The sequence below is a fragment of the Notechis scutatus genome, chromosome 1, assembly GCF_049901735.1.
Source record: "Notechis scutatus isolate UNSWTSFEM ecotype Mainland chromosome 1, rNotScu1.2, whole genome shotgun sequence".
NCBI classification, from domain to species: domain Eukaryota; kingdom Metazoa; phylum Chordata; class Lepidosauria; order Squamata; family Elapidae; genus Notechis; species Notechis scutatus.
Genome location: NC_142009.1, coordinates 93,547,172 through 93,563,460, shown reverse-complemented (window position 1 = coordinate 93,563,460; position 16,289 = coordinate 93,547,172). Strand labels below are relative to the sequence as shown.

The 16,289-nt window shown below is 39.7% G+C and overlaps 1 protein-coding gene across 14 annotated transcripts in view; it reads left to right on the top strand.

Annotated features, from left to right (window-relative positions):
• EYA4 (EYA transcriptional coactivator and phosphatase 4) overlaps nucleotides 1–6,065 on the top strand; it is a 108,421-nt gene extending 102,356 nt beyond the window's left edge. For 13 of the 14 annotated variants that reach the window (XM_026666129.2, XM_026666130.2, XM_026666126.2 and 10 more), the window contains one exon: nucleotides 59–1,313. In XM_026666129.2, the coding sequence (XP_026521914.1) occupies nucleotides 59–139 (81 nt within the window). In that variant the 3' untranslated portion in view covers nucleotides 140–1,313. Of the gene's footprint in view, nucleotides 1–58 lie in introns of all 14 variants that reach the window. The other variant, XM_087971417.1, reaches the window with a different exon arrangement.
• Nucleotides 6,066–16,289: the final 10,224 nt, after the last annotated feature.

Here is a 16,289-nt window from a genome sequence, read left to right as displayed (position 1 = left end):
ATGATAGATATATTGTTCATTCTTCTTGCCTTCTCTCTCTCCCCCCTAACTAATGCAGCATAACATGCCCTTCTGGAGAATATCTAGTCACTCCGACCTCCTGGCTCTACATCAAGCGCTGGAATTAGAATATTTGTAACTGTTCTTTTTTTATACATATTTCAAAGTACACTGATTTTTTTTTAAACTTTGGATATGGTGCCTCTGGCTTTACACATATTATCGTCTTAAAAAGAAAGAGCAATATATGGATTCCATTGCAAAGAATTCAAATCATCGAATGAAGACACACGTTTTAATATGACATAAGGATTCTGTCCATGGTCTTATATATTCAGCATTTTGATGATTAAAAAAACTAGCAAAATGATTGCTGGTCCACACCAAATGAGCCCTAGCCAGAGTGAACAAGGTTTGCAATAGACAAGGAGAAGGAGAAGAATGAATGCATTTTGTGAATGACAAGGGTGGTATTCAACAACATTCCTCACAATGGGATATATTCTCAGCACGGAGGTTTGAATCAAACTTTAGGCTACCTACCTGACCCAGAGAATTGGGATGCACTTGGACTATACAATGGCAGTCCTGTCTCAATCCATAATAGGTGTAAATTATTAATGAAAATAATTTACTGTGACATTAGCAACTGACTTTGGAAGTGGATGCAATTTATTATATTGTTTTGTTTTGTTTTGGAGGTGTGTGGGAAGGGGGTATATAATAATAATTGTCTCTTTTATAAACTTGGCAGACAGAATGTGAGTAATGATGTGTTGTGCCTTAAATGACAAGACCTTGTTTGTGTGTTACAGTGTAACATTGGTTTAAAATTATGTAGATAAAAAGATAAATCTTTGTGATAATTTTTGACATGACCAAATTTCAAATTCAATTAATCAGTACTGCATAAAAGCAGTTTTAAGTGTTTGTTGCAGTAAGAGAAAAAATATATAACTGAAAGTTAGTGCTTTTATTTAGATTCTTAATAATTCCACTGATTGTATGCAAATATTTTTTTTTCAAAAAAATGTCAAAAGGTTGGAATATTCGGTATTGTGAGAAAATAGTTGACATGACAAATTATTTGACAATTTTTCCTTAATTTTTGCGTTTAAAAAAAATTAACTTGTGCTGCAATGAGTTTAATTTATGGTATATATGCAAAAAAAAAAAAAAAAACCCTACTCTTACCTATTGACCTGGTATCAAATTATAATATAGTATACTTAACATTCAGTAAGGTACATATAAACATGGCTGAATGAGGAAAGTTTAAGTAAAAGAAAACAGCAAAATTTAAAAAAAAAAAAGGAATTGTTGACTATGTGTGCAACAAAAAACAAGTAGACATACAAAAAGATCACTAGATGAACCATAATGTTCTCCTAAAATTGTCAAGTAAAGAAAAATGCAATCTATAAATTGCCTATTATGTGGTCCATTCAAAAAGATCCTTTCAGTTCATGAGTTTCTACCAGCACTTAAATCCTTCATAACTGATTTTGTAGCTGTAGGTCAGCATGAATTTCAGTTGGAATGCTCCGTTCCTCTCTATGCAGCATGCATAGTTTTTCCTATGCATATTGACTATGCTTACATTTATTTGCAGCAATGGTTTTTCTAACATTGCACTATATTATGGGTTCTTGAATAAACCAGAGTTGGTTTGATTCATACAGTATATGATGTCAAAATCAAACAGTCATATTATCGCTTATTTGAATGTGTAAATTCAAGCCCTGCATATTATTTTGATCTCGTGTTTGCGTAATAATAGTGTACAAGTCATTTGTTACAAAGGAGATGGGCAGTGGCAACACCCCACCTACTTTAGAATCCTACCCCTCCCCAAGATTTTAAACAAGCTGTGACTTTGAGGTGGGCAACAAGAGTACTTTCGTTCCTTCTCATTTCTAAGGGCTTCTAATACGAGATAGATAGTTGTAACGCCACTCCATTTAGTTTAATGATTGGTTTTACAGATAGTCCTTGACTTACAGCAGTTTGTTTAGTGACCGTTCAAAGTGACAATGGCACTGGAAAAAGGTGACTTATGACTGTTTTTCACACTTACGACTATTGTAGCATCCCCATGATCACATGATCAAAATTCAGATGCTTGACAGATGGACTCATTTATGATGGTTGCAGTATCCCAGGGTCCTGTGATCCCCTTTTGCAACCTTCTGACAAGAAAAGTCGACGGGGAAGCCAGGTTCACTTAATGACCGTATTACTAACATAACAACCGCAATGATTCACTTAACAACTGTGGCAAAAAAGGTGATAAAATGGGGAAAAACTCACTTAACAAATGTCTCCGCAACAAAAATTTTGGGCTGTATTGTGGTTGTAAGTCGAGGACTACCTGTACTGATTTTGTTTTCAAGTCCATTTTGTGATATTTTCTTCTTAACTGCCTTGTACACCTTTCTTAGGGCCAGATTCTCTCCTCTCTACAGTAGTTGCCACAACTTGTTAATTTCAATTGAGTGATTGTGTGATTTTTCTAGTGATGTATATGGGCAAGCCTTGTGGGAGTAGGGGAAAGGAATGAGACTGGGTAGGATTTAAGAACAGGGAGCAGCCTCTTGATGTAATTAATGGCTATTATGCTTTGCACACGTGGCTGACGGTCAGTTGGATATGGGACAAAAAGAATGGGCTTCCAAATAATTAGCTGTGGTAGCGTATCAAGTTAAAAAACCACGACCACAAGAGTTTAGAAAATCTGAAACACCTTGAGCAAACATAAGAAAATGAAGGAAGATAAAACTGAGAATCTGCAAGATGAATTGGCCCTTTGTTACCAGGGGTGGGATTCTACCAGTTCGTACCTATTCGGTAGAACCAGTTGTTAACATTCTAAGCAGTTTGGAGAACCGGTTGTTTGAAGAAATTACTGACCTAATCCTGTAAGGAAGGCAGGAAGGAAACATTCTGGTGTTGCTTACAGAAACTGCCTCTCCGTTAACCCTTATTGCATTCTCTAGACTTCCTGTCTCAGGAACCTCTCTGGAGTTTTCCCCCTCCTTTGCTGGTACTTTGCTTGTGTGGAGTGACCATTCAAAGTTACAATGGCACTGAAAAAGTGACTTATGACCATTTTTCACACTTACAACTGTTGCAGCATCCCCACAGTCATGAGAGGCCAGGTGAGGAGATGCGTGCCTCGATGTGAGTAATATTGAGTTGGCCAAGCCCAGCCAAAAACATGACCATCAAGCCATGTCCACCCAGTCACATGACCACCAATCCATGCCCACCACCTAAGCCATGCCCACAGAACCGGTTGTTAAAAAATTGAATCCCACCCCTGCTTGTTACCACATTTTTCTGTAAACATTTGTGTGATAGGACAGTGGATCTACACAGGTAGTTCTTATTTACCAATCACAATTATATGTGGTGGAAGCTCTGAATCCAAACCACTTAGTTGTAGAGTGAAGCATCATGATTGTGCCCAACTTCATAAATGAATTGCGGTCATTAAGCAAGTCCCTGCAAACATTACCTGCGACAACGACTTTCAACTATCAGCCAGCTTCCCCATTGATTTGTTAAAAGCCAGCTGTAAAATCCACAAATAGTGATCACATGACCGTTGCAAATGTACAACTGTTGCCAAGTGCCCAAATTACACTCTAGTAACACGGGGATGCTGCAACAGCCGCAAATATGAAGAACAGTCATAAATTTCTCTGGCTGTCATAACATTGAGCAATCACTGCAAAGAAGTTGGTAAGCTAGGTCTATCTGTACCATTATTGACCGAGTGAAAATCCTTGCAAAATTCAGAGACTTAATTATGGAAAACACAGGTGCCGTTTTTGCCTTACAGAATACAAAATGCACTCTGGAGTGAAATGTTCATTTTTTTCGAAGGTAAGATCCTTTGATGAGTACTAAGACTAAGATACTTAACATTTATATCTTGGGAATGCACAAAATAATAGTGTTCAGGTATGAATTGGTCTTCAATATGAATATAAAACCTATTATCAGTTGAAGTGAATTTCTTTTCTATGCTATCCTCCACATTAATAAAATTCATTCTAGTTTAAAAGAGCTTAGAGATGGTGTTCCTCACAATTTCACTTGTGATTATTTTTAACGCAGCAAACATTTTATTTTTTTCAAACTTGTTATTTTAAACTTGTTTTATTTGCCCAAAGGCCCACTGAAAATTATTGTATCAGCTTGTCAATATAGAAATGTTTTTTGGCCATCTTTGGATATTTAGAAATAAATAGGTAAAAAATGTCCATAAAATGTTCATAACATCTGCAAGCCATCCAACCAACTTTATACTTGTCATATATTTTAGTTTGTTAAGGTGAAAATTCATAAGCTCTTATCCCTGGTCTCAGATTATAATAAAAAATACCTATGAATCATTGAACAATGTGTATTTTTAATCTCGCTATAAAATCAAACTTCTTATAAAAAGTGTTCCTCAATAGTTTCAAGATATTCTATAAAAATGTAAATGGAAGCTGTTTTATCAAAATAACAGAATGACACTATTATTTAGTACAGGTTTATTTGGCAATGATGTACCGTTGAGATATTGCAATGTTTTCAATTGACACAATCACCTTTGTTTATTCTGCTTTACATTTGAGTTTGCTAAACATTGCCCCGCTATTATTGTATCCATTGATGTTTTGACAAAAACTTATGAAATCCCATGCATAATAGCAAGGATCAGAATTGCCAAACTTTTAGATGCAGAAATAAGCTGTGTCAAATACTGACCTTTTAAGTGATTCCTTAAAAAAATGATAATGGAGAAAAACAGGACACTGCTACTGAATTAAAATTTGAGGCAAATTAAATTGACCTGATTTTGGCATTTGAGAAAGGTTAAAATAATTGTGTGTGTGTGTGTGTACACACACACACACACACACACACACACATATATATAAATTTGGATTGCCACTGGTATTTTTATAGCTTTTTCTCTTGCATCTACCTATGCATATGCACACATACATGAAGTTTGTTAAATAGTTGTGCACTTAAACCAGTATATTCTGAAGATTATGCTTTGCAATTGCTGTACCAATTTGAACAGAAATGGCACTTAAATATGAAGCACTTTAAATATAGGGCTTGAGATAGAGGAACAGCACAATTTAGTTTAAGAAAAGTACAAAATAATAATGGATAGAGCAGAGATCTCCAAACTTGGCAACTTTAAGACTTGTGGACTTCAATCCCAGAATTCCTCAGCCAGCATATGCTTAAAGTCTTAAAGTTGCCAAGTTTGGGGAGCCCTGGAACAGAGGGTTCAAATCAATAAAGTACTATAGGGAGATGGGAAAATGAAGTATGTAGACAGTTTTCTACATTTTTCCACACATTTAGGACTTAATATGTCTTCCTTTCTCTCCTTTTCATTAGTCTTTGGCATAGTGCATCAACTGTTCCTTGCCATGACAGACCTATCCATGGCTTTCCATTGTCTGCATCCAGTTGTGTGGAGAAAATTTTTTTGTAATAGTTTTAGTCATACTTCCCAAATAATGGTAGCAATTAGAGCAGATTTAAATAAGTAAAATATGTTGGCAAATTCTCTAATAGGGTAACATCTTAATTAGGGCCAACTCAAATATTATAAACCAAACATAAATTTAAAAAGAGTTGTAGTTCAAGGTAAATTTGCTCTTCAAATAGGTTGAGCCACAGAACCCAATCTAAATCTTTCTGTATGTTGAAAAATATGGGGCTGTGTCCTTTTTGATTTTAGATGTGATTTTCATTTTGGATTCCGGGGAGGAAGGTTGGAGCCACATGTAAATGCTTGAATCAATGCAGTACTTAGTACTTTAGCGTGAAGCATAACTGACATGAGCCAATATTGCATTTGAATGCCCAGCAATAGCAGCCTTATGGAACTTTTAAAGCCAAGGACCTGTGTAATGTAAATCATGATTTTATCTAGGGATAATATTATTTAAGAAATTGTAAATTAATATTGAAAGCTTGTACAAAATGTGTATATCTTTAGTATTTCTCAATAAATACATGTGGAAATATTGTCATTTTCTGCACAATCATAATAGTCCTGTATCCTTGATGTTCTTTTTTGAAATGTCGTGTTTTGCAATGCATTGTAGAAACAGTTGGCCTGATCCAAAATGGCGTGCCTCTAATATAATTATTACCTAAATGAAAAGCCTTGCTGATCAGCTGTTTAAGCCAGAAATGATATCCTACCCTTTTTCTGATTGAACAATTAACCCTTGAAAAAGGATTTTATGCATCCCAATCTCAGCTATTAGAACATACATTCAGGACTTAATTTCATGTGTTTTATGTCAAAATAAGATTCCTGGGTAGAAGAGTATTTTCCACAATTGATTGCTCTACATAAACTTTTCTTCACTTTAAAAAAATTCAAAGTCAGTTCTCCTTTCTCCTATACACTTAAGGCATTGTTTTCTGAGCATTCAGGATCTATCGGGACATTTTCTATCAACATGTTTTATTGAAAAGCTTAGGCTTCTGTATGCTGATTCTGGCTTACAGCGCAAGGGAGGTTTTGGACTTGGGCTTGAGGGAGGTCAAAATAATTGCAATAAGATTAGAGAGAGAAGCTAAAAGAAGTGTATCAAATAATTTCAGATTTTTTAAAAAAAAAAAAGCTTGTGTGAATTAAATCTATTATCATTTGGATTGCTATTGGTGCTTTATAGCTTTCTCATGTGTGCCTGTGAACACATGTACACAGTATTTGGGTACTTAAACCTGTACTGAATACCATGCTTTTGTAATTGGTGTACTGATTGAAACAGCACCTGAAACACATATAGTATGGTTGATGTTGGTCTTACTATTTAGCTGCAAGAAAAAATGCAGTCTTGCTCTAATATTGTTCCATCATCTTTTCATTTTTATTTATTTATATGTCACATTTATTATTTTACAAATATTTCAAGGCAACAAACATATCCAATGCACCTTCCTCCCTTTTTCCCCAACCCTGTGAGGTGAATTGGGCTGAGAGAGAGTGACTGGCCCAAGGTCACCCAGCTGGCATTCATGGCTAAAGCGGGACTAGAACTCATGACTCCTGCTTTCTAGCCTGTTGCTTTAACCACCAATCCTAACTTTCTCTTGCACAACTTGAATTCTTTCCAACTGAAATCAGCCTTACTTAATATCACCCTTGGCAAAATTGTTCATTGGAAGGTGAACTTATCATAACTACAGCATACAAATAATAGGCTGGCCTATGGCATTTAATTTCAGTTACCACTGTAAATTTCCCTGCATATGTTTCAATGGATAATTAAATAGTGTCATCATTTGCATGTTTAATGTTTAGCTTATACAATCCTCAAATTCCTGTAAACAGAATTTTACTTGTGATACCCTGTGATATAGGCGTCTGTTCCCCTATGTTCTACAAACTGGCTGCAAATAACCTCCCTTTTTACTGAATTAAAGGCAAGAAATATTGCTTTGAAAAGAGAGATAAGATAGGCAGATACTCCTAAGGCCTCTTCAGAGAAGTTCTTATATCAACAAAACATTGACACTCACACACACCCCAAATTGGAAACTGATATGCTCACCCATTCCTATGAATAAGAAAAATGTAGATACCGGTTTTTATTAGTGATGTCAATATTTCAGTGCCACTCTGTAGCAGAAAATATGCTCCACTGTAACTTCAATTTTCAACTTTTGGAGTTTTCATTTAGAGAGAGTGATTCTTATAGCAAGCTGCTCTGTTGTGTGCATTTATTCTTGCATTTCTTAAATTGAAAACTGCAAAAATTATTAGAAGGACTAAACTGTGCTAAAAGGACAAAGCTTTAAACTGTACAGTTTAAAAGTATTAAACTGGCTTCAATTCCATAACGTTTGCACACAGAAGACAGGCAGCTAGGCTCTAGCTAGTAGGAAAGGCTCTAGTAGCAAAAACTCCGCAGATCAAATTTTTCATTTTATAATATAGAGTAGGAACTTTCAAGACAATACTGCAATGGAAATAATTAAAATATACTGGTACATTTTCATGGTATAAATTTGAAATGAAAATTTTCTTGCAGTATGCACTAAACCATAAGTCAATTTATAGAGGTGATTAACTTTTTAATTGGCAGCACACAAAAATATACCGGTATAAGAACAACAAAGGTATATGCTATTGAACAGCTGAGGCAAATATAGCTAAAAATAAGCTGCCAACAAAATAAAATCTAAATATTTTAGATGCAAAGCTTGAAAAATTAGCTCCAACATAACTGACTAAAGCATGTTGCTGGGGCTCTGCCTATTTTTAAGGAGTGACTACTTCTATTCTGGGTTAGATAAAACAGATCATATTCTAGGGCCTCTTTCCCAAAAGTAGTTTATAGGAATTGCTTTTAAAAGACCCAGAGATTTATTGGATGGAGTGACATTATAAATGTGATCTTCTTGTGGAATCTGAGCACATTGGACATGATGCAGCTAAGTTTAAACAGAGCACAGGCTATGTTGTCTATAATTGGCTAAGAAAGGAAGAATTGGTTAACCATCTCTGAGCTTGTTGAGGCAGGATGCTCCTGATCTGATGTTGGGTTGTAACCACCAAAGCCCCCTCCCCAAATGTGAGGTTTCTTCTTTCTTGTACTAAGAGAGCTGTGGCAACTATAGCTTGAATACATACCGGCCACCCCAGTATTAGAGGGTCCATTAATTTGGATAGGAAGGCTACTGGTTTTAAGAGACTTCCCCATTTTTTGAGCTAAGAACCGTTTTCGTTACCCCATCACAGACTGTTACAAATAAGTGGAAAGGTTTTTTTTTTTTTCCCAATCAGGTAGAGAGAACTGGAGCTGTTTTAAGTGCTGTTTTCAATTTTTTGACAATTGCCTAACAGTCCCTAAAACTTTCTCGTCTCTCTTAGTTCCTCAATTCTAGCAGGAGTTATTTTTCTACTCCCTTCACTAATCAAGTGCCCAAGATATTTGATCTCTCTCTCTCTACATACTATAATTTTAAATTTGATATGGCATGGGTTGATTTTTATTTCTTGATTTTGAAATTCGAATTGTGGCTAATGTGGCATCTCAGAGGGATTATGCTTCAAGATGTCCAGGATGCCCCAGTATCCATTAAAAATTTAATTTTGCAATTTCTTGGTCCCACTTACAATTTTATCCAGTGTCCTTGGTGGAAGCAAATGCAAACCCCGCCCCCTTGTTATACATACTATAAATTATTTAAAAGAATTCAAAGTAATATTTCTTTGATCCACATCCTTCAATACTTATACTTGTTTCCTCATACATGCTTGACAAACAAAATAAAATAAATAAAGCCTTCTGATTAAAAAAAACAAAAAACTATACCATTGCTCAAGGATAGATAAAAATGCTTGCTTCTATACAAGAAGCCCAACAAACATTGTTGGTTTTGTAGTATTCGAATGCATCAGGGCTGATAAAGGTCAAAAAAAGTTAAGATGGCAGTTTTAGTCGCACAGTTGTGGCCAATCGTCTTTTAGAATTCTTCCCCCATAACAGCAGATGCCTGATATTACTGCTAAGCAGTATGAATGTAATTTTTGAATCAGTTCTGGATCCTGAATTATTCCTGAATTATTTTAAAGGAGCTTCAAAGGAACAACTAATGCTTGGATGTATCCCATTCCATTATTCTTCCAAACTTTCACTTTGTGTGAAAAAAATAATAATACGCAGAGGATATGCTGCACTTCTGAGCTATTTGATTACCAACTAAACTGTTTTAAGTAAAAACTGCATGGGTGTACCTCTTAATAAACAAGAAACAAAATACGCCGAATTCCCATTTGCACGACTCAGTTTTATATTTGCTTTTGTTGCATTCTAAGAACATATTCTTTGAATTCTCTCATAAATGGTGTTTAATTATTGTAATCTAAATTATGGTATGCTTATAGTACCATTATCAATGTTCCACCCATGAAGGTAGCACAGATTTGTTACTATCTCCAGAATGAACCTAACAGCAACTTCTGAAACTTTTAAAGATGACCTTATGTCCATAGAAGCAAGCTACACACATGCTTTATTCACTCATCTTCATCAAGTGTTCGTGTAACCTGGGTTTCAGATTAGAGTTTCACCTTTTCTCTACCTCATATTTATCCTTTTGATTAGCCTAAAACTATGGTGTGATCTTCGATGCAATAGTTGGTTCTGTTTCTTTTTTAAAAAAATTTTTCCACCTTTAAGATATGTGACCTTGCTATGTGCCATGATATACAAGACAGATAAGCCTTCGATTGATTTTCTTAAAAACAGTCTTTTGCACTAAAAAGCATTCTGTATATGTATTTTATATTTCTGTTTACCTCTCCATCTTTGTAAGTGGAATTGTAGAAAAAAAAAGTGAGGTGTACTGATTTTCTATGTGCATAGTTCCTCCCTCCTCTTTTTTTTAAAAGGTAGTAAATGTATACAGACTGTAAGAATTAGTTAAGTGTATCTACTTGATGTCTTGAATCTTATTTCTGCTGCCTTTGCTTTTTGGGGACATGATAATCAGCACAGCATAATGTCAGAGTTTCTTCCAGACTCTTCATGAATTAGTTCAGCCTATCAGGATTTCAGATCTTCGAACCCAAGTTTAGCCATCCAGAGCAGGGGGTTGACTCATACAGTTAGGTGGACTTCTTTTCATCCATGTGTAATGGAATGTCTGAGGCATGTGCCAGCTGCTGGGAATCAATTTTTTCAAAGCAGCAGATGTGAGTAATCCAGAAGAACAGACAGACAAGCTCATCCCTGAGAGAAAGCCTGCATGGTGGGATCCCTGCATGGTGTTTCCACCTAAGCCAGTTTCAGAGTTCATCTGATGTGATCTATGGCAGAACTGTCAAACTTGCAGCCTGTGGGCCAGATGTATAACGTGCTGGCCATGTCCACGCCCGGTTTAGCAAAGGGGGAAAAAGTCCCAATATGTCATGTGACACCGCCGTGACAATGCGAGTTTAACACCCCTGATCTATGGGCTTTCTAACAGTTGAAGAAATGTGGCATAGATCAAGGGTCTTCAAACTTGACAGCTTTAAGACTTGTGGACTTCAACTCCCAGAATTCCTGAACTAACATGACCGGAGAAGGAATTCTGGGAGTTGAAATCCACAAGTCTTAAAGCTGTCAAGTTTGAAGACCCCTGACATAGATCTTCATTTTATCTGCCTCTAATATTATTCATTCTTCATATCTTTTCAATAACCTATTCAAGAAACTTAATCCAGCTGGGTATTCAATGTATCTTCTCTTGCCACCTGCTGCGTCCGGGCAAAAACAGTGTCCAATTTTGTTTCAGATTTTATATACGCATAGTCCTTGCCTTACAACTGTTCCTTTAGTGACCTTTCAAAGTTACAATGACACTGAAACAAGTGACATGACCATTTTTCACACTTAAGATCATTGCAGCATTCCTGTGGACACAGGATAAAAATTCAGACACTTGGCAACTGACTCCTATTTACGATGATTGCAGTGTCCCAAGGTCAGGAAATCATCTTTGGCAACCTTCTGACAAGTCAATGGGGAAGCCAGATACACTTAACAACTCTGTTACTACCTTAACAACTGCAGTGATTAACTTAACAACTGTCATGCCCCTGGTGGAGACTGACTCTGAGGAAGAGGAGGAACAGCCAACAGGGAGTGGGAGTGTGGCTCCAGAGGTGGTGGAGGAGGCTGGGGAAGGGCAGAGGCCGGCTGAGCAGTCAGAGGAGGATCCAGGCCCATCCCCTATCCATCCTAGGGCACGCAGGGAGGAGAGGATCAGGGAAAAGTGAGGTCTACTCAAGAGGAGATTACCATGACCCTCCTCGTGGCTTGCAGGTGGGAGCTATGTATATAAGTTTGCAACTGTGCAGTTAGAATTTGCAGGAGTCAATTTAGTGTTCACCTTGAAAGAAGTCTATCTTTGCTGGTGTTCTTCCCATGGACTTTTCTCCGTTATTTTACTGGAGTTTATGATTAGTTATCTTGGCTTGCTTCGGAACTCTCATCAATGCGGTTTGTTTTGGTTTTTCTGTTTGCCTCATTATTTACTTTTGTGACTTTAAACTGTGCCTAATAAAACAGTGAAGTTAAGTTGAAGGCCTTACCGGACTTTAATATATGTTTTGGGTTTGGGGTTATTTTGAGAGACTGCGGGTCATCACAGATTGAGTCCTGCCACCCCTTCAACTTATTTTTGCTTTTTGTGGGGTGACCATGGATCAGCTCAGAGCAGAGATTGCCCAGTTAACCCAGCAAGTGGCTCTTTTGACTGCACAGGTGGCACAAATGCAAGCTGCCCGGCCACGCTGAAAATGCCCAGTGGCAGTGCCAGATAAATTTGATGGTTCTCTGGCCCAATTTCCAGCATTTTTTGGGCAGTGCCAGCTTTACATGAGCCTTCGGCCTGAGGACTTTCCCACTGACCGGGATAAGGTGGGGTTTTTGATTAGTTTGTTGTCAGGCTCTGCAGCATGTTGGGCAACGCATCTGCTGACCCAGCCCAACCAGGTGTTGGACAATTATGCTGAGTTTTGCCATCAGTTTCAGGCCATGTTTAAGGACCCTGTTCGAAGCCAAACAGCAAACAGAAGTTTGAGAGAGTTGAAGCAGGGGCGTAGCTTACTCATGGATTATATTGCTAGTTTTTGGGTGATTGCTCAGGATGTACAATGGAATGAGGCAGCACTGTTAGACCAGTTCCAGGAGGTTTTGTCGTCGGAGCTCCTGGGTGAGTTGGCACGCACTGAATGCCCTCACACCCTTCAGGAGCTCATGCATTTGTGTCTTCGTATTGATGCTAGACTTCAACAGCGACGGGTGCGACGACAGACAGAGACCGTATCTGTTTCCAGCAAGATGGTGCCCTTGGTGGAAGTGCCTTTGGAGGAACCCATGCAGTTGGGGGCTGGCCACCCTTGCCTGACTCAAGTAGAAAAGAATAGACGTCATCGTGATGGTTTATGCCTCTATTGTGTCAATCAAGGCCATTTTGTGGCCAAGTGTCCTGTTAAGACATCCACAGCAGTGACACTGCGGTGGTGGGAAATGAGCATTGCTTGGCCTATGGGGGTCTGCAGGTCAGGGTGTAAAGTCCATAGGCCCGCCATCTTCACCAACCTTGCCACCCTCACCACCTTTGACATCTTCGACATCTCCACCACAGTCGCTATTGGTGAAGCATCTTGTGCTGCCAGCAAGTGTGTTCGTGCTTGGTGTGGGAGCGGTGGAGATCCCAGCTTTGGTCGACTCAGGGGCTACAGCCAATTTCATGGATGCTCATTTTGTCAAGCAGTGGTTCATTTCTCAGCAACAGGTATCCCCACCAGTAATGGTGGAGACGATTGATGGTCAGCCCCTTCATTCGGGACCTGTGGTTGCTGCAACCAAACCCCTTTGCATGCGTATTGGGCAGCATGTGGAGGAAACCGTGTTTTACTTTGCCGCAGTGCCTCATTTTCTGGTGGTGCTGGGTTTGGAGTGGTTACAGGCCCATGATCCATAGATTGTCTGGTCATCTGGAGCTGTGTAGTTCCTTGATAGGAAGTGTGCCAACCATTGCTTGCGCTCCTGTGCAGGGAATGTGGCTATGCCCGTGGACTTAGATCTACCTGCGGAGTTGGTGGACTTTGCTGATGTGTTTGGGGAGAAGGAGGCAGATCAGTTGCCTCCGCATCAGGCGTATGACTGTCCAATTGACTTGTTGCCCAATGCAAAATTGCCGGTGGGTCAGATATATTCCCTGTCGGAACCTGAGTTGGCTGCGTTGTGGGATTTTATTGACAAGAACCTCCAGAAAGGGTTTATCTGGCCTTCTACCTCCCCATTGGCTGCACCAGTGCTTTTTGTGAAAAAGAAATCAGGGGAGCTATGTTTGTGTTGTGATTACTGCAAGTTGAATGCAACCACAGTGAGGAATCGGTACCCACTTCCCATCATCCCTTAATTGATTGAGCGGCTTCGTCAAGCTAAGATCTTTACGGAGTTGGACTTGCCTGGGGCTTACAATCTGGTTCACATTCGTACAGGGGATGAGTGGAAAACAGCTTTCCAGACGAGGTACGGGTATTTTGAGTATACCGTGATGCCTTTTGGATTAACCAAGGCCCCAGCTGTGTTCATACATTTCATGCACGATGTTTTCTGTGATTTGTTGGATCAATTCGTGGTCATTTATTTAAATGACATTTTGATTTATTCAGACTCCCTGCATGAACATTGGCAGCATGTGCGGCTGGTGTTGCAACATTTGCGTGATAACCACCTGTTTGCTAAACGTGAGAAGTGTCAGTTTGCACAAACCATGATTGACTTCTTGGAACATCGTATTTCACCTGCTGGGGTGGAAATGGACCTGGAAAAAATTCAATCATTGCAGGAGTGGGAACCTCCACAGCGGGTTAAGGATGTGCAATGACTGTTGGGGTTTGCGAACTACTACTGCACATTTATTCCCTGCTTTGCTGCCTTGATTGCTCCCCTTTCTAATCTGCTCAAGAAGGGAGAGAAGTTCTATTGGGGAGCTGAGGAGCAGGCAGCTTTCGAGGCGTTGAAAGCCGCCTTTGCTTCTGAGCCTATCCTCAAACACTCTGATCCAGGCCAGCCATTTGTGGTGGAAACAGATGCTTCCGATATGGCTGTTGGTGTGGTGCTCCTCCAGGCCTATGCTCCCGCAGGCACCTTGTTCCTGTGCACTTATTATTCCCGGAAGTTGTCGGCTCCAGAGCACAACTATATGATTTGGGACAAGGAGCTATTGGCAGTTAAGGTCGCTTTTGAGACATTGGAGGGGGCTCGTCACCAAATTGAGGTTCGGATGGATCATCGCAATTTGGAACACCTAAGTACAGCTCGGACATTGAAACAGCATCAGGTGAGATGGTCCTTATTCTTTGCTTGATTCGATTTCTGGGTGACCTATGTTCTGAGTGGGGGGAATCAATGTGCTGACGCCCTATCTCAGAAGCCTGAGTATACCCGAAAGGAGGATAAAATCTTGCCCCAGACGGTGATTCCATTGGAGCAGTTTGCGGCCACTGAGGAACCTGTGGACCTTCGAGTGAGGATTCAGGAGGTGCAGTGGCAGGACCCATTTGTGGCAGCTCGATGTCGAGAATTGGATGAGAATGGGAGACAAGAGACTCCTTGGGCATATATTGGGGACCTGTTGCGGTTCCATGATCACATTTATGTGCCTGGAGGTCCTCTTCATGGCCTTATCCTACGTCAATGTCATGATAGTCCGGCGGCAGGACACTTTGGGGTGTTCAAAACACTGCACCTTATCTCTAGGACATTTTGGTGGCCGAGACTTAAACATGATGTGTTGGGATATGTGGCATCCTGTGGGATCTGTTGCCAAACCAAGTATGCTCCTGGTGCGCCCCCTGGTCTCTTGCAGCCCTTGCCCATGCCAGAACAACCGTGGGGGGCAGTTTCATTGGATTTCATCATTGAGTTATCACCATCAAATGGTGCCACAACCATTGTGGTGGTGGTGGATATGTTGACTAAAATGGCCCACTTTATTCCATGTGCAGATCTTCCATTGGCCAAGATCTTCCATTGCAGATCTTCCATTGGCTCAATTGTTTATCTCCCATGTTTTCTGGTTGCATGGGTTACCAGACCACATGGTATCAGATCAGGGGCTACAATTTACGGCACGCTTCTGGCAGACCCTACTCGCAAAACTGCAGGTTCAGGCAAGTCTGTCGTCTGCTCATCACCCCAAAAATTATGGGGGGACAGAGAGAGTGAATGCTGTTTTGGAGCAGTACCTCTGCTGTTTCAGCAATACTCAACAAGACAATTGGGTGGAAGTGCTGCCGGTGGCAGAATTCACTTATAACAATGCTCAACATGCATCCACCCATATGTCCCCTTTCTTTGCTAACTATGGGTTTCATCCACGACTTTTCCCTTTAGCCCCATCTGATTCCCCAGTTCCAGCAGTGGATATGATTTTGCAGGAGTTAAAAGCCATGCACCACATGGTCTGCGATCAACTAGAGAGAGCCAAGGAAGACTATAGAGGGTTTGCAGACTGACATCGTCACGATGTTCCACCTTTAGCGGTCGGCGATCAGGTTTGGCTCTCTACTCTATATTTACCAACAACGCGACCATCGAAAAAGCTTGATCACCATTACTTTTTTCCGGTCGAGGAGGTGATCAATCCTGTGGCTTATCATCTCTCCCTGCCACGGACCATGCATATCCATCCTGTTTTTCATCATTCCCTGTTAGTCTCTGCCTCAGCTGACAGTCCGCATA